Consider the following 25,669-nt stretch of genomic DNA (forward strand, 5'->3'; position numbering starts at 1 on the left):
GGGAGGGGGAAAACGTTTCAAGATGGGTGGTGACCATGGCGGCCATTTTGAAGTTGGCTATTTTGGATCCAACTTTATTTTTTCCAATGAGAACAGGTTCATGTGACACATGAAACTTATTGAGAATTTCACAAGAAAAACAATGGTGTGCTTGGTTTTAACATAACTTTATTCTTTCATGAGTTTCTCTTTGCCTACAGCCATTGACATGTCGCAGAGGTTAACACGTGAGGAGCGGATAGAAATGGTGTTGATGTCTGGTGAACGCAGTACCCCGGTCATTGCAGCAGATTTCAATGCAAGACACCCTACGCAAGAAAACGGTCACCATTCCCATGTTATTTAGGTGTATCCATATACATGGCCAACCCTCTAATTGGCAGCTTTCTGCCTATGCATAGTGTACACAGAATGCTGCCAATCAGTGGTGTGGGCTGGGTTATTCAGAGCTCAGTATTCATAAAACTGGTAGATCTGCAGCAGAGAAAACAGGGAATTTATCAAAACTGCAGCATATAGCCCTGAAAGTGACACTGGAATCAGGGTCTCTGACTCTACATTATGGTGCTCTCAGATAGGGTAGCAAAAAAACAGGCGACAGATTCCCTTTAAAGGGAATGTGTCATCACAAAATAACCTACTGTTGAAATGAGTTTTTTCCCAGGTATCACAATACACAGAATAAACATTAGAACTCTTGGAACTTTCACTGGGCATATTTTAGACAATAACTTCCTGTTTCAGGAAATCCAAATGTACGTTGATTGCAATAGACGGAATTAGACCCCATCAGAAACTATTGAGTGTGTTCAAAGGCCATGGTGAAGGACAGCAGAGCTGAATCAGCCGTGCCATCACATACTGTGAATGGTGGGTTCTGTGCTACCATCCGTCATTTTAGTCATGATAATCACCCTGCTAACAAGTCTCCCTAAGGAGAGTGTTACACAGCTGTATAACTCAGATGAGGATTGCAACGCAATGCTCAGACTGGCAGGCGGTTCTCCATATCAAAGTGTGAAATACATGCTGTCATGCTCGGGTCAGGAGAGCTGCTAGCAGGTCCAAGCATTACGTTGCGATCCCCGTCCAAATTATATGGCTTTCTGACTCAACCCTAAAAGGATAGGAAGTAGGGGGCCTGATTAAGAGCAGCATTTTGTCTTCAAGTCTTAATGATGGGTGTGAAGGAGTAAGATGTGCCTTAGCCATTAAGAGGTGCACGCTAGTTAATGAATTAGGCACATCTTATCACTGGCACGCACCTCTGTGCACCTTGCCAGTAGAGTTACTCTAGTTAGCGATTGGGGTACATTTATGGCCTAATTTTTGAATAATTTGCGGTGCTAGATTCCACACACCATGCTTTGCCATCTTCAGCGGATTTTGCAGGTGCTGGCATGAAAAATGTCAAAAGAAGCAACATTTTTGTGTAACTAAGATGGGAAAACATTGAAGACTTGGGGCCCACCAATCAAAAGAGAACCAGTGACTAGTATGAAAATTGGAAGATTACCAATTTTGTATTTGAGTACAGATTGTCATATGAAAAAAAAAAAAGTTGTTGTTTTTTTTTTATTAAATATATGAAACAAAAACTTGATTTAAACAACAAGTCATTTTCTGAAGGACAGTCCCTTTAAGGATTCGGCTACTTTTGGGCCTTTAAGGGGTAGTCCAATCTTAGCTATTCTTGTCTGAAGGGGGCTTAATCAGAGGAAATAACTTTACCCCAGTTCGGTGTAGCCAATCCCTGCAAACATTTTCTGTGATAAACTTCCCTTCAGACTGTGTGGGCCATCTGGTAGAATGATTCTTCAGAGAAGATAGCGCTATCACGAGTCTTGTGTCTTGCCAACAGTAGAACTTCATGAGACCATTCGTGTGTGGGGTTGCTTTTCATCCAACCCTGTGGGCTCACTCACAATTTTGCTTGAGAACACTGCCATGAATAATGAATAGAATCTAAACACCCACCAAGAACTTCTCCCAAAAATCCTTGAACAATTTGGTGATGAACAATGCTTTTTCAAGCATGGTGGACACAGTCATAAGGTAAAAGTGATAACTAAGTGGCTCAGTGAACAAAACATTGTCATTTTGGGAACAAGGCCAGAAAACTCCCTAAGTCTCACAAAGCGGGTAGACAAAAAAAAAAGAAGAAATTGTGATATATGTGCAAAGTATGTCCTACGAGGAACGGTTAAAGGGTCTGGGAACGTTTAGCTTGCAAATAAGAAGGCACAGAGGTGACTTAATAGCTGTCTACAAACATGAAGGGCTGTCACAGTGTAGAAGCAATGAAATGAAACTGAAAGGGAGAAGACACAGATGAGATATTAGAAAAAACCTTTCTGACAGTGAGGGTGATCAATGAGTGGAAGAGGCTGCCAAGAGAGGTGGCGAGTTTTCCTTCAATGGAAATCTTCAGACAGAGGCTGGACAGACATCTGTCTGGGATGGTGTAGAGAATCCTGCATTGAGCAGGGGGTTGGACACGATGACCCAGGAGGTCTCTTCCAACTCTAATATTCTGTGATTCTATGAAATTCCAAGCACTGGTTAGGCAAAAATAGGTAGTCATCAGTCAGGATTTGGCTCAGGAGTTGATATGCAGCATGTCAGGGTGAATTGCAGAAAACTTGTAAAATAAGGGTCAGCATTGTAAATATTGAGTCTTTGCATAAACTTAAATGGAATCTGTCACAAGGATCAACCCTCCTAAGTAGTCATAAGAGTCATGTAAGTCATTGGAAGCTGACTATAATTATATATTTATATCTGTGATCTGATGAATTATTCCAGGGAAGTCCACATTTTTCTTATATGTAAATAAGCTGTTCAGGACTATGGTCCGGGCACTGATCTGTATAAGAATCTGTCACCAGAGGTAAATAAAAGGAAGAGTTACCCGTATGATGTGTGATGGTCGCTCTTTGCTCTGCTGATCTCACTGCAGAGCTGTGTGTGATTATAACTCACACATCTGCAGGTTCTTCTCAGTGCTACAGCTTCCATTACACAGGCAGACAGGATTGCAATACAGCAGAGCTGTGACAGCTGCGGCTGCCAACTTGTTTGTAAGAAGACAAAGGTCAGTTCTACTGCTCTGTGTTAGTTATATGTCTCACACTGGTAATATCTAGTGATGAGAGAGTATACTCGTTGCTCGGGTTTTCCTGAGCATGCTCGGGTGGTCTCCGAGTATTTGTAAGTGCTCAGAGATTTAGTTTTAGTCACGGCAGCTGAATGATTTACGGCTGATAGCCAGCCTGAGTACATGTGGGGGTTGCCCGGTTGCTAGGGCATCCCTACATGTATTCAAACTGTCTATCAGCTGTAAATCATGCAGCTGTGGTGACAAACTAAATCTCTGAGCACTTACAAATACTCAGAGACCACCCAAGCATGCTCAGGAAAACCCGAGCAACGAGTATACTCTCTCACTAGTAATGTCCCCTTTTATTTAAAGCAAGGCAGATTCTCATACAGATCAGTGTCCGGCCTATAGCCTGGAACAGCTCATTTACATATAAGAAAAACATGGATTTCTCTGGAATAAGACATCGGATCGCAAATACGGTATCAAGGTATAATTTTATCCAGCATCCTATGACCTACAGGCCCATATAGACGGCTTATGAGACATGATCCTACTGGGATTCCTTCTAAGAGGTTGTCCAATACCCTGACTCAGTTACTGGTTTTCCCATAAATGAGTAAGGATAATTGCTCTAAAGATCCCCATATAACTTTTCTGCCATTTTCAGGATGTTTTAAGCCGTGCCCTGTCACCAGCTTTGCTCTCACAGCCATTACTTCCTTTTCAGATTCCTCTTTTCTCTTCTGACTACACTTCCAGTCATTCCTTATGCTGGGCTGAAAGTCAGCAGTGTGAGAACCCCTTGCAAGCCGGCCTGAACCTTTTCCACTCCTCTCCCAGTATCAAACACACCATCAACAGGATCTCCTGTACAGGACACTGTTACAGGGAATGAAAGTAATGCACAAAGCATGACAACAGCAGCCCAGCCAATAAAGATTATTCACAGCCCCAGACAGACAGATGAATGTGTTCATATAATAGAGGAAATATAGCAAGTTGTATATACAATACACAGAGTAAAGAAAAGTCTGTACATGTATATACACCCTGCTGTACACATACAGATACTAAAGCCATGTCTGCAGCAGCATGCACAGGAGCAGTGTGAGCTCTGCAGAATGGAGACCCGCCTTCCCAAGGCAAGCAATGCCCACCTATGCAGCAAGCGGTGCCCACCCATCTATGCAGCAAGCCCTGCCCGCCCACCGGTCACCATTTCCACAGTATGGAACAGAGGGAGATTTTGAAGTGGGCAGCACGGTGGCTGTGGTTAGCAATGTAGTCTTACAGCGATGGGCATTAGGGGTTCAAATCCCACCAAGGACAACATCTGCAAGGAGTTTGTATGTTCGCCCCGTGTTTGTGTGGGTTTCCTCCGGGCACTCCGGTCCCCTCCCACACTCCAAAGACATACTGATAGGGAATCTAGATTGTGAGCCCCAATGGGGACAGTGTTGATGACATCAACACATAATAAATAATATAAGACACATCACAGGAAGATTATGTGATTAACAGTAGCTCAAGTTGCAGACAGATTAAGAAAAGCAAAATATATAGCAAAGAGTTTATCCATGGCAGCTAGCTCACATGACAGGGGCAGCCTCTTTAATGTATTTGTGAACAAAATTTCGAAAACTTATAAAGTGCTTATAATTGTACTTCAGAAATCATAAAAACCATCAGACTAAAAGATTTAAAAACACAGGCACAAAGTTTGCTGGTTCAGTCACAAAACTTGGCAGTGACTGTAGGCCCCGACCTTCTGTCTCTTCCCCATTATCCCATAGAATGTAAGTCCGCAAGGACAGGGTCCTCTCCCCTCTGTCACTGTAAATTCGTTTACTGTAAACGATATCTATAACATTGTATGTAACCCCTTTCTCATGTACAGCACCACGGAATTAGGCCACGTTCACACGCTGCGGGTTCCTCTGCGGGTTAATCCCGCAGCGGAATTGAAAATCTGCAGGGCAAAACCGCTGCGGTTATCCCTGCAGATTTATCGCGGTTTGTTCCGCGGTTTCCGCTGCGGGATTACTGCTGTACTATTGATGCTGCATATGCAGCAGTATGCAGCATCAATAGTAATGTACAAAATAATAAAAATTGGCTATACTCACCCTCTGACGTCCGGATCTCCCCGGCGCTGCAAGCGGCTGTGCCGACAAGGACCTTCGTGACGTCACGGTCATGTGACCGCGGCGTCATCACGGTCATGTGACCGCGACGTCACCACAGGTCCTGTTCGGCACAGCAAACCGAAGACCGGACGCCGCGGGCAGCGCAGAGAGGTGAGTATAGCATGATTTTTTATTTTAATTCTTTTTTTTTTACACCCAAATATGGTTCCCAGGGCCTGGAGGAGAGTCTCCTCTCCTCCACCCCGGGTACCACCCGCACATTATCCGCTTAACTTCCCGCAACGTGGGCACAGCCCCATGCGGGAAGTTAGCGGTTCAATGCATTTCTATGGGTGCAGAATCGCTGCGATTCTGCACCAAGAAGTGACATGGTCCTTCTTTTTTTCTGCAGAAAATCCGCGCGGATTTTCCACAGAAAAAAAGGATCGTCGGCACAGCGGGTTTTGTTTTCCATTAGGTTACATTGTACTGTAACCTACATGGAAAAAGGATGCGGACCCGCAGCTGCAAAACAGCTGCGGGTCCGCAGCAAAACCCGCAGCGTGTGAACATAGCCTTAATGGTGCTATATAAATATTATTATTAGTAATAATAATAATAATAATAATAATAATAATGGGCCTCCAATTCCTTAGCTCTAATGAGGAGACGACTGCTGACCCTAGCACAGTCTATACAACAAAGCTGATAAGTGAGCTGCAGACCTTTAACGTTAGCTTACAGCGAGAACTCTAAATGGCTGATGTGAAAGACAGACATGTGCGGATTTTTTTTCACCATATGGTCACATTAAAAAGGTAATATTCTTTTCCAGCAGGTCAGGACAGGATCATGTTCCTTCACAAACATAGAGACAGTTGTCCGGTGGTCCATGACTACGTAGACCGAACCTCAATCAAGACCTTGGGGGGCTATCTTTGCTAACGGAGGACCGCCACAGGGCTCATGGTTTTTCTATGAGCAAATCAAAAGCTATCTCACTGTATTATCTAGGCGGGCTGATATCTTTAGACAGCTAACTCCTTTTGAGTCTGTGTGCCTGGGTGGGGGTCCCTTCTCCCACACAGTTTCATTGTTATATGGAATGTTCCAGGGCTGTCAGCCAACCTCACTTAACCCCCCTACATTCTTTGAGAAATGGGACAATGAATTAAACACGCAACTGACTCCGGAGGAACGCCTCAAGAGTCTGCTATTTACCTTTAGATCCTCACTTTGCTCAGATTACCAAGAAAGAAGCTACAAACTTCTTGCCAGATGGTACAGATGTCCGTCTAGTGTTCACCTTATGTTTCCCACCACCCCCGACACTTGCTGGAGGGATAGAGGTACCTATTCTCACATCTGGTGGTCCTGCCCGCCTATTCACGACTTCTGGGTGGGCATCTTTGCACTTTATAACAAATTATCTCTCCATAGAGTCCAACCCACCATAGAACTGGCCCTGCTGTCTGTATGTGACCTTTCCATCGCCAAATTCAAGAAAAGTTTACTGCGACATTTCCTAACAGGCGCACGTAACGTGATCCCTCGTCTCTGGAAACAGTCGACGTCCCCCTCACGTGCTGACTTTGTGGTTGAATTAAACCGCATTTACAGGATGGAGCAATTGATCAGCCAGGAAACTAGAACCACAGACAAAGTGTTCAACACTTGGTCTCCCTGGATCGCTTTTAGAGAATCCGAGGAATTTAACACTTGGCTACTGATTGACCCCATTGGTCCCCCTGTGACCCATAATCATAGCTCTACTTGGCAGTAAATAATTCATTAACAATCATACCTTAACTTAAAAGTACAATAATCTCAATTTAGTTGGGACTGAAGGCCAGATCCTTCCTACCCTACCCCTCCCACCCCTCCTCCTCACCTCTCCTCTCTCCACCCTCCCTCTTCTTCTCTTTTTCTCTTCTTCCTCCTCCCTTCCTCCTCTTATCCTCTTCCTTTCCTTTCTACCTTTTCTTTCTGCTTTCTTCTTGCTTGCCCGGGCCTCGTGTGGAGTCCATTACAGGCGCTGAGCGCCGGACGAGACTAAGCACTCTTGCTTCCGTTCGGCGGCTTGGCCCCACCTGGGGCTCGTCGTTGACCGAATAGCGAGAGCCTGTGATATGTACATCTTCAGCAACTTTTTCATACTATCAGACCTCCGACAGAGGTAATTTGTCCACGAAGTTATAACCCTAATGATTTGTTGATCAATGTTTGAATGTTTGAAAGTAGAAACCCTTAGTATACATTTGTTCATTTTTGTATCAATTTTACCCTGATTATGCCTATATCTGCATTTAAACATCTGATTATAACTGTGTTATTTACATGCAACTCAATAAACTTGATTTACACAAAAAAAAGGTAATATTCTGAGGCTACATACAATCTAATGCTGATTCATTTAATGGATTACCAGTTGGCTTATTTACCAACAAATCTCACAAGTCAATGTTACATGAATCATATATGGACCCTTACACTGACACCAAGCTTATAAACCGTTAAAGGACCAACTACTTCTCATTCTCCATGTTTCTTACCCAAGGTATTCCAGAAGAATTGAGGATTAAAGTTATTGATACTTTCATTGGGTTCCCCATCTGCAAAAACACAAAAAGGATAAAACAATGTTAGTGTTATCTTTTCAAACATGTTTTAACATTATTTTTCTGTTTTTAACAAACAGAAGAACACTTCCCACTGAGTAACAAAGAGGTTATCTCATGTAACTGACAAAGTATCGCTCGGTCTTGTCACATTGTGGGAGTCCCAAGTACCACCAGGACTTACTACCAGCTCGCCCTCTTCAGTACTATGAAGCAAAAATGCGCTGGGCTCTGAATTTAGGCTATAAAGCCAGCTTTACAGACACTACTGTGACCTCTGGTGTCCATAGCTGATGATAAAACTCGCATGCTCTAAAGGCAATGTTAACTGCATAGTTATTGCCAGTTTTCACAAGGCAGAGTGGTCACCACTGTGGCCAGGCAGGTTGGCAGCCAAACGATTAGCCGGATTACTTACGGTAATGCTCTTTTAATGAGTCCATGACAGCACCCACTGGAGAGATAGGGATCCGCCCCAAGGAACAGGAAACCTACAGAGACATAAAAGGGGGCGGTCCCCCTCTCCTCCTCAGTTTAATTTCAGAGTACCCGGAGGACCGCCAGTGTTAGTCAATCATCACAATGTATCATCAGAATATAAACTTCATAGAAGTAATTACATTGGCTTTTATTAGGGAGGGATGTGACTGGGTGCTGTCATGGACTCATTAAAAGAGCATTACCGTAAGTAATCCGGCTATTTACCCTTCGCCATGACAGCACCCACTGGAGAGATTTCCAGAGACCAACACCTAGGGGGGGACCACCGTGCTGAGGATAGTCCTGCCAAAGTGTAGGTCAGAGTCGGAAGACAGGTCAAGCCTGTAGTGATTATAGAAAGTGGAAGGAGCCAACCAAGTTGCAGCCTTACATATATCTTCGATTGGCACGTTCCCTTTTTCGGCCCAGGAAGAAGCCATGGCTCTGGTGGAATGTGCTTTGATGCCCTCCGGAGGTTCTTCATTTTTCATGGAATAGGCCAACCGGATAGCGTCTCTTATCCACCTGGATAATGTTGCTCTTGTGACTCCATATCCTTTCTTTTTGCCCTGGAAGGATATGAACAGAGCCCTACTCTGCCTCCAACTACTAGTTTTCTCAATATATTGCAAAACTACTCTCCTGACGTCTAGAGTATGGAATTTTTGTTCTTCAGGAGTAGAGGGGTCTTTAAAGAAAGTAGGAAGATGTATCTCCTGTGACCTGTGGAACTTCCCTGCTACCTTAGGAAGGTATAGGGGGTCCGGTTTTAAGATTAGTCTGTCATGAAATGTGAGAAGGTAAGGTTGATCTATCGACAAGGCCTGAATGTCGCTGACTCTTCTAGCCGATGTTAAGGCTACTAAGAAGGCTGTTTTTAACGACAAGTGTTTTAAAGATGCTGTGTCTATAGGCTCAAACGGAGATTCTGTTAGAGAGTCTAAGACTAGGTTTAGATCCCACGGAGCTACTCTAGGTATGTGGATAGGAGTAACTCGTTCACAGGCCGTGATGAAGCGGGATACCCATTTATTACCAGCAATATTATGGCCATAGAGGGCACCCAGAGCGGACACCTGGACCTTTAGTGTATTAACTGAGAGACCTAACTCTTTCCCTTTCTGCAGAAATTCTAGTACAGATTTTATTGGGACTTCAGAGGGGTTTGAACTAGTATGGAACTGAAGAAACTTCTTCCATACTTTGGTGTAAATTTTTGTTGTAGATGGTTTCCTGCTAAGCAGGAGTGTATCAATTAGGCCCTTTGAAAACCCCCTGGAATTTAATATCTGCCTTTCAAATTCCAGGCCGTCAGGTGGAGGCTGTCCACCTGAGGGTGGAAGAAAGGTCCCTGGGAGAGAAGGTTTGGGATTGAGGGAAGGACCCAAGGATCCGTCACCGACATCGACCGCAGGCACGAGAACCATGGTCTCTTGGGCCAGAATGGCGCTATTAGTATTATCCTGGCCTGCTCTTCCCTGATTTTCCGTATTACTTGTGGAAGCAGAATTATCGGAGGGAAAGCATACGCCAGCTTGAATTGCCATGGTGTTTGAAGAGCATCTAGAATGTCCGGGTGATCTGCACGGGACCGAGATGCGAATTTGTGGACTTGTTTGTTTTGTTTTGTAGCAAACAGGTCTATTTGGGGTTTGCCCCATAACAATGTTATCTTGTGGAAAATGTAAGGATTGAGACACCATTCTCCTTGATGAAGAGTGTGTCGACTTAGGAAGTCCGCTTGTTGATTGTCCTCTCCTTTGATGTGGACTGCCGAGAGGGACAACAGATGCTTTTCGGCCAGGATTAAGGTACTGTTTGCGGAAGACATTAGAGCGTCTGATCTTGTGCCGCCTTGTTTGTTTAAATACGCCACTGTCGTAGTGTTGTCTGAACAGATTCGGACGTGGCTTCCTCGTAGCTGTGGGAGAAATTGACGCAGTGCATAGTTTACCGCATTTAATTCTTTTAGGTTTGATGAATATAAATCTTCATTCTTATCCCAGGTTCCCTGGCAGAATCTATCTCCCATGTGTGCGCCCCACCCGTGGGGACTAGCGTCCGTAGTTATCGTGTGGGATGGTGATATTACCCAAGGGACACCCCCCGCTAGGTTGTCTTTATTTAGCCACCATTCTAAGGAGGATAAGACTTTCTCGGATAAAGTTATTTTCGATTCAAGGTGCCCCAGAAATTTTCTCTGTTCCCGAAGTATCTGATGTTGTAATGTTCGGGTATGAAGTTGTGCCCACTGAACGGCTGGAGTACAGGAGGAGAGGGATCCTAGCAAGGACATTCCTGCTCTCAGGGACATTTGAGGTTTGTGAATGGCCGCCACAACTTTACCCTGTATAAGAGATATTTTTTCTTGGGGAAGTAGACATTTTTGCTTTATGGAATCTAGACTAAATCCCAAAAATGTCTGAAGGGAAAGTGGGGTGAGTCTGGATTTTTTATAGTTGACGATCCAGCCCAGGCTTTCTAAGGACGAGACAGTGTCAGCTAATCGTTCCGCACACTGAAGGGATGAATTTCCTACAACTAAAAAATCATCTAAGTAGGGAATGATTAATGTGTCTCTCTGGCGAAGGTAGGCCATTACTTCTAACATTACCTTCGTGAAGATCCTGGGTGCCGTGGAGAGACCGAAGGGCATGGCTGTATACTGGAAATGATGAATCTCCCCCTCAAGAGTTACTGCCACTCTTAAGTATTTTTGATACCTACTATGGATAGGGAGATGGTAGTAGGCATCTTTTAAATCAATGCCGCCCATTCTACAATTTGGAAAAAGGAGCTTAATGGCCGATCTAATAGACTCCATTTTAAACGTATAATTTTTAATAAACGTATTGAGTTTTTTAAGATTTATAATTGTTCGAAATGAACCATCGGGTTTAGGGATTAAAAATAACGGAGAGTAGAACCCTTTACCCTCTTGTCCCTTTGGCACCCTAACTAAAACATTTTTAACTATAAGACTTCTAATTTCCAGCTCAAGGGCCTTCTGTTGCACTGGTGAGGAAAGGGCTGTTAAAATAAAGGAATCATGGGGAATTTGGAGGAATTCTATTTTCATTCCTTCCTTAATAATATTTAGCACCCAGGAACTTGACGTGATTTTTCGCCATTGGGGAAAGAAAAATTTTAACCTGCCCCCTACTGGGGTGTCTGGTGCTTCAGAATTTGTTGTCTCTACGGAAGGGGGGGCCTTTGAACATAGTGCCACCCTGTTTTCCCTCTCTTGTGGCCCATCGTGACGATCTTTCATTTTGTGTTCTTTTCCCGAACGGCCTCTTCCTAAAGGTCTTCCTATAGAAAGGAATTGAGGGGTCAGGGAAGGCTTTTTTCCTCTCTTTTGCTTTTTTGAGGATCTCGTCTAATGCTTTCCCAAACAAAAACTCACCCTCACACGGAATAGCGCAGATCTTAGCCTTTGACTGCGTATCCCCCTTCCAGCTCTTCATCCATAACGCACGTCTGGCATTATTAATTAGACCGGCTGACCTTGCTGCAAGGCGAAGAGAGTCAGCTGAAGCATCGGCCATGAATGCTGCTGCACCTCTAATTAGTGGTATCGCATCCCGCAATTTTTGTCTGGAGACCCCCTGTTCGATTTGTTGATCCAGCTGATCAATCCACACAAGCATGGATCTAGCTGTGCACGTGCTGGCAATTGATGGCTTAAATATGCCCGTGGAAGCCTCCCATGATCGTTTCAGTGACGATTCTGCCTTCCGATCTAGAGGATCAGAAAGTAGGCCCGCATCCTCGACTGGTAGGGCTGACTGTTTTGAGGTGGAGGCGACTGCAGCGTCCACCTTAGGGATTTTAGTCCATGAAATTAACTCCTCGTCATTAAAGGGGTACTTCCTTTTGGAGGCTGACGGGAGAAAACCTCTCTGGTCCTGTTTCTCCCACTCCCTCTTTATCAGAGCCTTAACCGCCGGAATTACTGGGAATGCTCTTCTCTTCCTCTCCGCCAACCCTGCAAACATGATGTCTTGTGCAGTTTGGTCGTCTTTTGTATCCTCACAACCTATAGTATTCCTGATGGACTTTACTAGGTTGTCCACCCCATCAAGAGGAAAACAAGCTCGACCCTCAAGGTCGGAATGTGTTGAGGAAGAGGATGACGCCTGCGAGGAGTCTGAGTGGATAACGCCTTCCTCCTCGGACTCAGAGCTGGATATAGCCTTTTCTTTCCCGGATTTTTTAGGGGGGGTACTGGCTTGTGAGATGGCCTGTAACTCCTCTCTAATTATGGCCCGTATATCTGTGACCGACATAGATGGACTCTGCATTGTTTCCGCCATACACTGATTGCAGAGTTTTTTGGGGTGGGAATCTGGGAGAGGCTCGTCACATAACGCACATTGCTTGTGCTTAGATTTCTGTCTCTTTTTGGCCTGGGAGAAGAAGACATTTGTGGAAAAGGGTGTCAGCTTTATAGGCAGAGGGGAAATCACACTCACCCAGTGAAGCTGTACGGTACCGAAATAGGAGGCTGCGACTTTCTGGATCTTGAATCCTTGGTCTCACTCCTGTGGCTGGCATCTGAGGACCTTCTGCTGGCTGGCTCACCTGCTGGGTCCACAGTCTTGCCTGGGGACGACATGTTGCATCGCCTGTGCGTTTGCAACTTCCCCCTTTTTATAGGCCAAGATCCGGTCTCAATCAAAATTTTTTTTTTTTTTTTTTTTTCCTTCTTCCCCACAGCGGTGTACTGCGCATGCGCGAAACCGCGCTTTCCCTCACCGCTGTGTGGGTGACCCGGAAGTGCTCACCGGCCCCGGGGCAGTATGGGGATGTTTTCCCCACCACCACGCACGCGCCGCCGCCATCTTTGTCCGGCCTGCGCTATGGAGCGGTGTGCCGGCTGCCGCTGCAGCTGTGCCTCAGAACTCGGACCTCATACCTGGCGGTCCGCGTTTGGAGCTCCTTTTAGGGCCGCACATCTGCCGCAATGCCTGTGGAATCGAGCAGCCTCCCGGACCATGCGTTCCATATGCCGGCCAGACGAGGGGGGAGCCGTCTAGCGGAATCTCCCCCGACGCTGCTTCTGGACTGCATCCCCTGCCGTTCTCGTGGACACCGCACAGGCGGATGCGTGTAGCCCAGGTATGCCTGTAGTTCGAAGAATCCAGAGATCCTGTCCCCTGGGAACAGGAAACCTAAACTGAGGAGGAGAGGGGGACCGCCCCCTTTTATGTCTCTGTAGGTTTCCTGTTCCTTGGGGCGGATCCCTATCTCTCCAGTGGGTGCTGTCATGGCGAAGGGTAAAACAATTTTCCAATATATTTTGGCCACGATTCATCAAGACCATTTGGTTTTGGTTTTATTTTACACTGGTCTTGATGAATGGGTGTGGAGCAGTCAGGGGTTCCTGATTCACTAACCCTTTCAAGACACAGTTTTCACCTTCCTGACCAGGTCACTTTTTTCAATTCTCACCAATGTCACCGAATGTGGTAATAACTCTGGAATGCTTCAACATATCCCAGTGATTCTGAGACTGTTTTTTCATGAAATATTGTACTTGGTGTTAATGCTAAATTTAGGTCAATATTTTTTGCGGTTATTTGTGAAAATATCGGAATTTTGGCAAACATTTTTAACATCTTGCATTTTTCAAACTTTTAATTTTTATGCCCTTAAACCAGAGAGTTATATCACACAAAATAGTTGATACGAGGGGCGTTCATTAAAGATTTCCCCAGACCCACTTCTATTTATCACAGGACGCTGAAACTGCATATCTGTAATGATATAAATCTCTATAGGTTACGTGCCAATTTGCAACTCAGAACTGATAACGGTCTTGATTTTACAGGTGCTGAAGTGGTGTGAAGTTTGATAATGGACCCCGTGGGATACAGAGCAGTTATCAAGTTCCTTTACCTGAAAGGCCGCACACCAAAGGAGACGTTTGATGAGATGAGAGGTTTATGGTGATGATTCCCCATCATATGATGCAGTCAAGAACTGGCATCGTCAATTCAAATGTGGTCGGACTTCGGTGCAAACAGCTACAGTTCTAGGGCGACCCCACTCTGTTATTAGTGAACACACCGTCCAGCAAGTGGAGGTCGCCATTTTGGAAAATCGCCGTATAATCACCTAGCCCAAAATGTCAAGATTAGTGTGGGGTCCGTTGAAAAAAATCAACGAAGACCATCTTCACATGCAGAAAGTAACTGCTCGCTGGGTTCCCCAGCTGCTCACACCTTTCCAGAAGCAGGAACAAGTTGAACGCGCTGAGGCTAAATTAACGATGTGCCATGGAAACCAGGAGGATTTTTTCAACAGACTGATCAAACAGGATGAAAGCTGGGTCCATCACTATGATCCTGAGACTAAAGTCCAGTCAGTGCAATGGAAACATCATGACTCACCCCCACCAAAGAAGGCACGTGCCCAACCCTCAGCAGGCAAGGCCATGCTCACAGTATTTTGGGACCAGCACAGAGAAGTATTGATGGATTTCCAAGCAAGGGGTACCATGATCACTGGGGCATACTATACTTCACTGCGGGAGGCCATCAAAACCAAGAGAGACTGTTTGTTGGGGTCTCCATGCATGTGTTGTGACTGTCAAACACATGCAGCTGCAGCTCTGAACAGCCGATTATTGGGAGCGCTACAGGTACCAAGGTTACCAATCCAGCTATTCGGTAAGCACTATAGCTATTCGGATAACCTGTTATCCGAAGCTATTCGATCATCACTAATCAGCATCATTTTTCAAACAATTTTTTCTTCTTAAGAAGTTAGAAGGGTTAAAAGTTGACCAGCAATTTCTCATTTTTCTGACAAAATTTACAAAACTTTTTTTTTTTTTTTTTTTTAGGGACCACCTCACATTTGAAGTGACTTTGAGAGGTCAATATGACAGAAAGTACCCAAATGTGACACCATTCTAAAAACTGCACCCTTCAAGGTCTTCAAAACCATATTCAAGAAGTTTATTAACCCTTCAGGTGCTCCACAGGAATTAATGTGAAAGAAAAAAATTTTAATTTAACTTTTTCCAACAAAAATGTAAATTTAGCCCCAAATTTAGCATTTTCACAAGGGTAAGAGCAGAAAATGAACAGTACAATTTGTTCTGCAATTTCTCCTGAGCATACCGATACCCCATATGTGGTAGAAAGCTACTGTTTAGGCGCACAACAGGGCTCGGAAGGAAGGAGCGCCTTTCGACTTTTTGAAAGCAAAACTGGCTGTAATAGATAGTGGACACCATGTCACGTTTGGAGAGCCACTGAAGTGACTAAACAGTATAAGCCCCCCCAAAGGACGCCATTTTTGAATCTTCACCCCTCAAGGAATTTATCTAGCGGTGTAGTGAGCACCTTGAACCAGTGGGTGCTTCACATAATTTTATAATGTTGAGCAGTGGAAATAAATAAAAAAAAAATAAAAATCACAATCTTCCTACAAAAATCTTGCTTTAGCCCCAAATTTTTTATAAAAAAACTACAAATACAAATACACTGGCGCTCAACACTTCTTCCCACTAAGGACTGTGGGACTGCTCTGTAAAAACGCCCAGCTGCTGGTATCTCCAGAATATGTGCCACTTCTGAAAGACCAAAAAGGAAAACTCAAAATAGATACCGCGCTTAGGTGTATAAAATGGACTGCCTATGATAACCAGGATAAACCACAAAAGTGTGAAATGATAAAATCCAATGATGGTGGGCCCGAAGGTACCCACCAAAATACCTGTAGGTGATTATGAGGACGCACTAAACAGCAGGATACCTGTCAGCTGCCCTATACGGATATCAGTGCACAAAAAGATTCCCTCAGAATATAAGTGTTGGTTCAAAGAACCCTTACCGTATAATGTCACTAGTTTCACGCTGAGCTCTTCCTGGTGTATGTCCAAGGGGGCGTGCAGGCTACCGTAGGTGGTTGCGACGGGCGCAAGGTAATCCTGCAGCTGACGGGCGACAGATGGACACACAGGTAGTAGTCCTGCGCGAGCTGCGTGGGGTGTAGCTAGTAAGTGCAGAGCCAGAGAGCGCCCCGGCCGAAGGCGTCCCTGGTTGCACTTAGAAACAAAGATGGCCGGCGCTGCTAAGCAGCGTGTGACGTCACAGGCACTAAGGAGCCCTGCTGGGACCAAAAAGCAAACCAACGCGTTTCAAAGGGTAATCGCCCTTCTTCGTCAGGGTTAGAACCTGCAGGAGGGCTCCTCCTCAATATATGCCTTCGCTACCCCTATGTGCACGCCCTCTGAAGCAAAATACCCGCCCCAGTCAGCTCAACTGTCAGTGAGCTACGATGCCTGCCACTCACACACTAATCAACCCCCTATAATATACAAAATGTCCCTTTTTGGAGGACATACAACAATGTACCTAAATCGGAGAATGACCATATGCTGTGTGTGGAAAAATTATTAAAAAATGTGTATACATTCTAAAACAATAAATTACACTACCTTTTATTAATTAAACACGCTAAAATAATAATATTTTTTTAATAATATTTTTTTATAAAAAATTTTTAAAATTTTTTTAAAATACACACTCGGAAAAAATATGTAAAGATGCACAAAAGCTATGCTCTCTACCCTAAAACGGCGTATATGCGCCTAATCAAACACTCATAGACCAGTGTACTGATGTCTCCACATGAATTACATATAGATACATGGGGACTGTACGATCGAACAGGGCAAAAAACGTAGTTCTACATCACCTGTCAGCCCAATGTACCTGTGCTAAAAAACCAATATAAAACCGTATAGTATTAAATTCATGCCATTAAAATGCGTATAATTCAAAATCGTGGTTCAAACCTTTAGGGGTGAGGCTATCTAACCTGAATATCCATTCTGACTCAGCTTTGGACATTTTTTTCAGGAAATTGCCCCCTCTCAAATTTTGGCGGATTTTCTGAATTCCGCAAAAGTGCACGTCCTCCACCCTCCTATTGTGCACCTCCCTAAAGTGGCGAGATAGGGGGTGGCCTACGAACCCCTTCTGTATGTTTCTCAGGTGTTCTCTTATGCGTATCAATAGCTTTCTCTTGGTCCTGCCAACATACAATTTTCCACAGGGGCATTGAATCAAGTAGATAATGCCTGTTGAGGAACATGTTATCTTGTCACGGATATTGAATATCTCCGTGCCACTGGAATTTCTAAATGTAGTTTGGCAGCTTCTCTTACTGCCTGTATGAATACAGCAATAACAACCCCCACACGACACGAAACCCCCGTTGGGATTGGATCGCCGGTTCCCCAACGAATCCTGCTTGTTATAGGCCAATTTGGCCGTAGGGGCCAACAAATTGTTTAGCGTCTGAGCTTTTTTATAGACAAACCTGGGGTATAACGGTAGGTATTCCCCTATGATCCTGTCCTTATGCAGGGTTGCCCAGTGTTTCCGAATAATCCCCTGGAACTGCTTATATCCCGCGTGGAATTGTGTTATGATAGGCAGTTGTTTAATTTGATCGGAAATAGACACTAATCCTTGGGGGTCGGGTCTAGGTTTGTGTATCAAAGTGCTCCTGGGTATAGCCCTCACTTCTTGTGCTGCCTGTTCCACCAGAGGCAAAGGGTACCCCTTCTCCAGAAATTGTTGCGTGAGATGCCCGGATTCTTGATCAAAATCGTTCAGATCAGTACAATTGCGTCGGATCCTGGTAAATTGTCCCTTCGGGATATTAGTCAGCCACACCGGAAGGTGGCAGCTGCTGGTGTGAATATAACTATTCGAATCCACCTCTTTCCGGTAACATTTTGTGCGTAAGTGGCCTTCCTCCACGAAAATAGTTAAATCAAGAAAGTTGATGGTGCTGTCACTCACAGTGGGTGTAAACTCCAGGCCGAAGTTGTTAATGTTCAAACCATGAATAAATAGATCCAAGTCAGTTCGGGGGCCCTCCCAAATGAGTATGACGTCGTCTATAAACCGACGCCATAGCACCACTCCCGCACGTAACTGGCCTCTATCATAAATGGCTGACTCCTCCCACTTGGCTACGTATATATTAGCAAACGAGGGAGCAAAACGCGTCCCCATTGCCGTACCCCATTGTTGTAGGAAGAAACGGCCCTCATACATGAAGTAATTATGCTTAGTGATAAACATAATACACTCCTGTATGTACTCAATCTGAATAGTGGAATATGTACCTAATTTGTGTCCATCTGTCGCCCGTCAGCTGCAGGATTACCTTGCGCCCGTCGCAACCACCTACGGTAGCCTGCACGCCCCCTTGGACATACACCAGGAAGAGCTCAGCGTGAAACTAGTGACATTATACGGTAAGGGTTCTTTGAACCAACACTTATATTCTGAGGGAATCTTTTTGTGCACTGATATCCGTATAGGGCAGCTGACAGGTATCCTGCTGTTTAGTGCGTCCTCATAATCACCTACAGGTATTTTGGTGGGTACCTTCGGGCCCACCATCATTGGATTTTATCATTTCACACTTTTGTGGTTTATCCTGGTTATCATAGGCAGTCCATTTTATACACCTAAGCGCGGTATCTATTTTGAGTTTTCCAAATTTTTTATATTCACCAGGGTAACAGGCAGAATTACACCACACAATTTGTTGTGCAATTTCTCCTGAGTACACAGATACCCCACAAGTGGTTGTAAACTACTTTTTAGGCACATTGCAAAGCTAAGAAAGGAAGGAGCATCATATTGTAGTGCAGATTTTGCTGTTATGATTTGCAGATGCTTTGTCACATTGGCAGAGCTCCTGAGATGCCAGAACAACAGAACCCCCCATAACTGACCCCATTTTACAAACTACATCTCTCAATTAATTCATCTAGGGGTGTAGGTGTGTCACATCATTTTATACCATTGGGCGGATAAGAAGAAAAATAATTACATTTTTACCACAAAAAAATTGTTTTAGTTCCAGATTTTACATTCTCACAAGGGAAAACGGGTAAAAATTGCACCAAAATTTGTACCGACGTTTCAGCTGACTAATCCCCCATATGTGGCTGTACAGTACTGCATAGCCACGCGGTCAGACTCGGGAGGGACGGAGCGCAATTTGCCTCCAGGAGCACAGATTGTCCTAGAATAGTTTGTAGACTCCATGTACAGAGCCCCTCAGTGTTAGAAAAGCAGAATCCCCTCTTAAGTGACCCCATTTTGGAAATTGAACCGCCCTACAAGTGTAGTGACGATTTTGACTCCATGTTTGTTGAAATCGGTTGTTGCAGTGCCCATACAGTGGGTACGGAAAGTATTCAGACCCCTTTAAATTTTTCACTCTTTGCCGCGATCGCTATTTATTGCGGTATCTGAAAGATAAGACAGGGTGGTTAATATCATCGGGACTTGAGCCAATCAGGTCCCGATGATGTCGCCGGTCAGAGATATTGCAATGCACTGGAACGCCAGCACTTGCTGACCTCTTGGGATCGTAAGTGCTGCAAGACAGCAGACCAGAAACGTCGGTGCTGCATAAAGCTCAGAAAATGTCAACGTCTATTTACCGATGGTGGTTGTGAAGGGTTTAAGAGGCAATGATCAGAGATCTTTTCTAAGGCTAGGCCATCAATATAAAAACGGGTCATTTAAACTTGAGCTTCTGCAGAACACAGGCAATAAGAACACTAAAGGTGTGAAATATATAAGGGCTATATGCCCTACAAGTTATGTGATTAGTTTATATACCAGACCATGAAAAGATTAGGGCTTGACACGTTTGCAATGCTGCCTGTCACTTTCTGATATTGAAAAAAAAAATGGTCTCAGGATATAGGAGCGTCGTTTAACGTTGCAGACCATCAACTAGATTAATGCAAAAAACTAAAACTAAAACCATCCAAATGTTATTCTTTCTGGATTTAAAAAAAAAACAAAAAAAAAACCAGCATCTCGTATTATTGCATATAGTAAAAAAAAATCCATCTGATGTGTTTCTGTTGTGTACCAGTCATAGCGAATATTAAAAAGAAAAACTAAAAAATGTAAAACCCATGGCAGCCTAACCACAGAGTAAATCATGATGATGACAATTGGAAGCACATATGGAACATCGCACGCCTTATCGCTGGCTGTTGGGCTCTCTCACGAATTGGCCAGTTTTTGCACCAAGTACTGACATTTTGTAAGGTTTTCTATAGCAGTAATGCAGTTCCAATTTCATATATTCAATGTTTTAGCATTTCAGAGTGCTGCTGTACTTTTTCTCAGTTATACTGAATAGCCGTGACCGCTTGCACCTGTTCACACTTGTTTTCATGCTGTACGGAGATGCTGGTCATATTCTTGACACTCAATGTGTGCCTGAATAACTGTCCTGCCCGCCATGAAGCAGCATCATCCAAGGAGAAAATAAAAGGGGCTGCACAACCCGGAAAGGACTAAAGCTAAATGAGCCCATTTCTGGGTCTCTGTAAGGCGCTGTGTACACTATACAGGACACATTGGAATCCACCAGAATATGACTTGGCCTCGGCACGACAGCAGGCAGGGGCCCCGGCAAGACAGCAGGCAGGGGCCCCGGCACGACAGCAGGCAGGGGCCCCGGCACGACAGCAGGCAGGGGCCCCGGCACGACAGCAGGCAGGGGCCCCGGCACGACAGCAGGCAGGGGCCCCGGCACGACAGCAGGCAGGGGCCCCGGCACGACAGCAGGCAGGGGCCCCGGCACGACAGCAGGCAGGGGCCCCGGCACGACAGCAGGCAGGGGCCCCGGCACGACAGCAGGCAGGGGCCCCGGCACGACAGCAGGCAGGGGCCCCGGCACGACAGCAGGCAGGGGTCCCGGCACGACAGCAGGCAGGGGCCCCGGCACGACAGCAGGCAGGGGCCCCGGCACGACAGCAGGCAGGGGCCCCGGCACGACAGCAGGCAGGAGTCCCGGCACGACAGCAGGCAGGGGCCCCGGCACGACAGCAGGCAGGGGCCCCGGCACGACAGCAGGCAGGGGCCCCGGCACGACAGCAGGCAGGGGCCCCGGCACGACAGCAGGCAGGGGTCCCGGCACGACAGCAGGCAGGGGTCCTGCATCCCTACAGTGCTAACATTGGGGCAGTGTTTCGCTTGTCAGTGCGCTATAAAGACCATACAAAGTATGTGTGAAGACTGCATGAAGCAGCTGAGGAACGGTAACCTGCACAGACTACTACACACCCTGTACACTGTACAGGACCGATATGAGGTGCCGCAGCCTGCACCCCGCATGTAAGGGCCGCCATGCTGCGGTTACCCTCGTGCTAAGTACGGTCACACGGATATTAGGAGGATTATGGACTCGCCTCGCAGCTTCTCCTGGATAGCACGGAGGTTCTCCAGTAGTTTCCGCAGCGGCTCCATGTTTTCCCGGAACCATAAGACTAAAGCCTCTGTGACCGGGGGAAGGGTTTGGCTGTAACGCATAGGTAATACTTCCTGTATCATAGAGCAGAGCTATGAGATGATTGTGCAGGCGATAACCATGGCGACAATGCTGATAAAAGATAAAGCTCTGGAGCGCCCTCACCCTGTGGAGGACGAAATAGCGGGGCATTTATTTATTTATCACCTGAATCTTTCACCGTGTGCTCTTGGCACTGGCACAGGTATGACTCCGTAGTTCCTCCCTACTGGGAATAATGGTTGCTATTGCTAACAGTGCTGTGAATACATCCTTGTATGACGTATGCAGCATGTGTATACCGTATGTTGCTTCATGCCATTATAAAATGGCAAGTATCAAGAATCTTGCAGCATAAAGCTGCCCCTCATGGTGGCGACCACCCTTCCCCTGACTCCTGTCCGCAGTGCAGCCATAGATGATGGTGTGAATGCGGCCTTATGTCCCACAGTTCCAGTTAGGGTGCGTGTCCACGTTCCGTAATGACTGCGCTTTGGACGGAGCGGAAAACCCCGCTCCGCCCTAAGCTCCGCCCCCTTCTGTACGCACGGTGATTCCGCATGTGTTCATTGCACACACCCGGAATCTCCGCACCCCATACATAGGGCCCTGTGATTTACCAAGGTAAACAGATGCTGCGATCTAAAAAGACGCGCCGCATGTCCGGAAACGCAGGGCCGCCGGGTGCGTGTTCACACATAGTGGAGACGGGATTTCATAAAATCCCCTCCACTATGCTGTAACATCTGGACGCTGCGGGTTGAACGCTGCAGCTGTACGCAGAATTCAATCTGCAGCTAATCCGGTTGTAATCCTGACCGTGGAAACACAGCCTTATAGGACATTATCCGCTATCCGGCTTTATAGAAAATATCTGACTTTTACAACCGTTTCCCACATCTGAGCTTCATGGTCTGAGCACAGCACGGCAGCGGCTCTCCTGACCCCACAGCAGCCCTGTATATATCTGTGAGGCTGTTACGTTTGGGTCTGGTTTGTTGCCAATAGGGAAAAGATCCTGACACATAGCCATGTCCACAGGGCTCCATTAGCACAACTGAGGCCAAAAAAGTGTTCTCCTGGCTGCGACTTGGCCAGTATACCTCAATAATGACTCCCAGTTATGCCATACAACAGTATGCGGGGAAAAATAAATCTTAAATTATACAACTTATTTTTATTACTATGACCCTAGAGGTGACTGTCATCTGTCACAGGTATTATACAGCCTATGTATCAGGAGCTGTTCCTTCCCAGCATGTACGTCACATGGAGGTCATATATATGATATTTGCCGGACTATGGGACAAGTGTCTGCTGTACGGACGGACCAGAATGACAAATCTCACACAGCAAACACTATAGAGCACTTCACCACCTTGGGTTTTTCCATTTTTGAGTTTCTGTTTTTTGCTCCCCTTCTTCCCAGACCCATAACTTTTTTTGTTTTTGTATCAATATGGCCATGTGAGGGCTTGTTTTTTGCGGGACGACTTGTACATTTGAATGACACCATTGGTTTTGCCATATACTGTACTGGGAAACAGAAAAACAATTCAAAGTTTGGTGAGATTGCAAAACAGGTGCCATTCCACAATTGTTTTTTTTTTTTTTTTTTACCATGTTCACTAAATGCTAAAACTAATAGATCAATGGCTGCACTCAATTTTACTGTACTAAAGCAAGGAAATGTGCGATACATGAAATGTGAATAGCATAATGGCTTGTGAAATCTATGAAAAAAAACATGAGATGCTTAGCACAAGATTTGGCCAAAAATTGTGAGCTCATCCACCAAATGTCAAGGTAATCTCAGATCGGATGGGTCCCTGACCTGTCTGCCTAGTGTGAACACTTACCTCTGGCTAATAACATGGTAAAGCCTGCATTTATAGGAAGGTCGGAACCAAATGTGTTTGGATGTAATTAAAATCACAGCATGGTGAAGGTCGGGGCGTTCAAGTCAGAAAAAAATAGTACATAGTAAATATAAGTAAACTGACTGAACAGGAATTTAGTCTGAATTGGTGCATAACCAAAAAAGTCATATAGCAAAATAGATCAATGGCTGCACTCAACTGTACTAAAGCAAGGAAATGTGCGATACATGAAATGTGAATAGCTTAAAGGCTTGTGAAATCTATGAAAAAACACATGAGATGCTTAGCACAAGATTTGGCCAAAAATGTACTATGTACTATTTTTTCTGACTTGAACGCCCCACCCTTCACCATGCTGTGATTTTAATTACATCCAAACACAGTTGGTTCTGACGTTCCTATAAATGCAGGCTTTACCATGTTATTAGCCAGAGGTAAGTGTTCACACTAGGCAGAGAGGTCAGATACCCATCCGATCTGAGATTACCTTGACGTTTGGTGGATAGGCTCACAATTTTTGGCCAAATCTTGTGCTAAGCATCTCATGTGTTTTTTCATAGATTTCACAAGCCATTATGCTATTCACATTTCATGTATTGCACATTTCCTTGCATTAGTACAGTAAAATTGAGTGCAGCCATTGATCTATTTGCTATATAAGTCTTTTTTGGTTATGCACCAGTTCACACTAGATTGCTGTTCAGTCAGTTTTCCTATATTTAAATGCTAAAACGAACCTGCCACTACGATAACAAACATGTATAGTTTTTAGTTTACTTAAAGGGAACCTGTCACCCCGTTTTTTCCGTATGAGATAAAAATACTGTTAAATAGGGCCTGAGCTGTGCATTACAATAGTGTATTTTGTGGACCCCGATTCCCCACCTATGCTGCCGAAATACGTTACCAAAGTAGCTGTTTTCGCCTGTCAATCAGGCTGGTCTGGTCAGATGGGCGTGGTGTCTTCCCCCAGATCTTGCTTAGTTTTCCGTTGGTGGCGTAGTGGTGTGCGCATGCCCAAGTCCAGAATCCACAGCACAGGGGAGGGAAAAGAGCGCGATCTGCGCTATTCCCCTGGTGATCGGTGGGGGCGGCCATCTTCCTGTGGCCGCGCGTGCGCAGATGGCCGCCCCCACCGATCACCAGGGGAATAGCGCAGATCGCGCTCTTTTCTCTCCCCTGTGCAGTGGATTCTGGACTTGGGCATGCGCACACCACTACGCCACCAACGGAAAACTAAGCAAGATCTGGGGGAAGACACCACGCCCATCTGACCAGGTTCCCTTTAAGTGGTAAAAAAATCCAAAGTTTCTAAAATAAAAAGGACTCCATATTCCAAGACCCGTAGCGCACTGTAGTGCTTTGCTTTCCCCTTGACAGGGCAGAGAAAAATCCACCTGTGCAGGAGCGTGATGCTGGACATTGTGTGGATGAGGTAGGACTAGGGTTGAGTTAAACGGGTCGTTCATTTTCATAAGTCACCGACTTTTGGCAAAGTCGACGTCTCATGAAACCCGACCCGATCCCTGTGCGGGGTCGGCCATGCGGTATGCGATCTTGGCGCGAAAGTCGCGTTTCGTATGACGCGATTAGCGCCATTTTTTCAGCCAATGAATGAGCGTGGGCAGAGTGATGACATAGGTGTTAGGGGAGTGAACGCCTATCGTCATGTTATCGATTGTGCGGGAGGAGGAGGAGGAGGAGGATGATAATGATATAAATTCCTTCATTGGGTTTCGTGTGTCGGCCGAAACCCGACTTTTAACGGTGGTCGGCCGATTTCACTTCACTCGACTTTTAAGACAGTCGGGTTTCACAAAACCCGACTCGACCCTAAAAAACTAAAGGTCGCTCAACCCTAGGTAGGACACGTCATCCACACGAAGCAGAGAAGGAGGACGGCATCACAAGAAGAGAGGAGGTGCTGGATCAAGAACAGCAACAACCATTGGACCCGGACTTCTTCATACGTGAGTATAATAAAAGGTCTTTTTCTTTTCTTGCATGCCGCATTGGTGGCATTCAAGTGCTTCTCACTAAATTAGAATATCATCAAAAATTTTATTTATTTCAGTTCTTCAATACAAAAAGTGAAACTCGTAT

General features: G+C 45.3%; 1 protein-coding gene across 1 annotated transcript in view; it reads right to left on the minus strand.

The window, feature by feature from the left end:
* Positions 1 to 21,775, minus strand: part of CCNDBP1 (cyclin D1 binding protein 1) — a 38,912-nt gene extending 17,137 nt beyond the window's left edge. The window contains exons 1-2 of the mRNA XM_077251648.1: positions 21,589 to 21,775; positions 7,782 to 7,841 (exon numbers count right to left, since the gene is read on the minus strand). Coding sequence (XP_077107763.1) covers positions 7,782 to 7,841; positions 21,589 to 21,730 — 202 coding nt within the window. The 5' untranslated portion in view covers positions 21,731 to 21,775. The remainder of the gene's footprint in view (positions 1 to 7,781; positions 7,842 to 21,588) is intronic.
* Positions 21,776 to 25,669: the final 3,894 nt, after the last annotated feature.

This window comes from Ranitomeya variabilis, chromosome 4 (assembly GCF_051348905.1).
Source record: "Ranitomeya variabilis isolate aRanVar5 chromosome 4, aRanVar5.hap1, whole genome shotgun sequence".
Lineage (NCBI taxonomy): Eukaryota > Metazoa > Chordata > Amphibia > Anura > Dendrobatidae > Ranitomeya > Ranitomeya variabilis.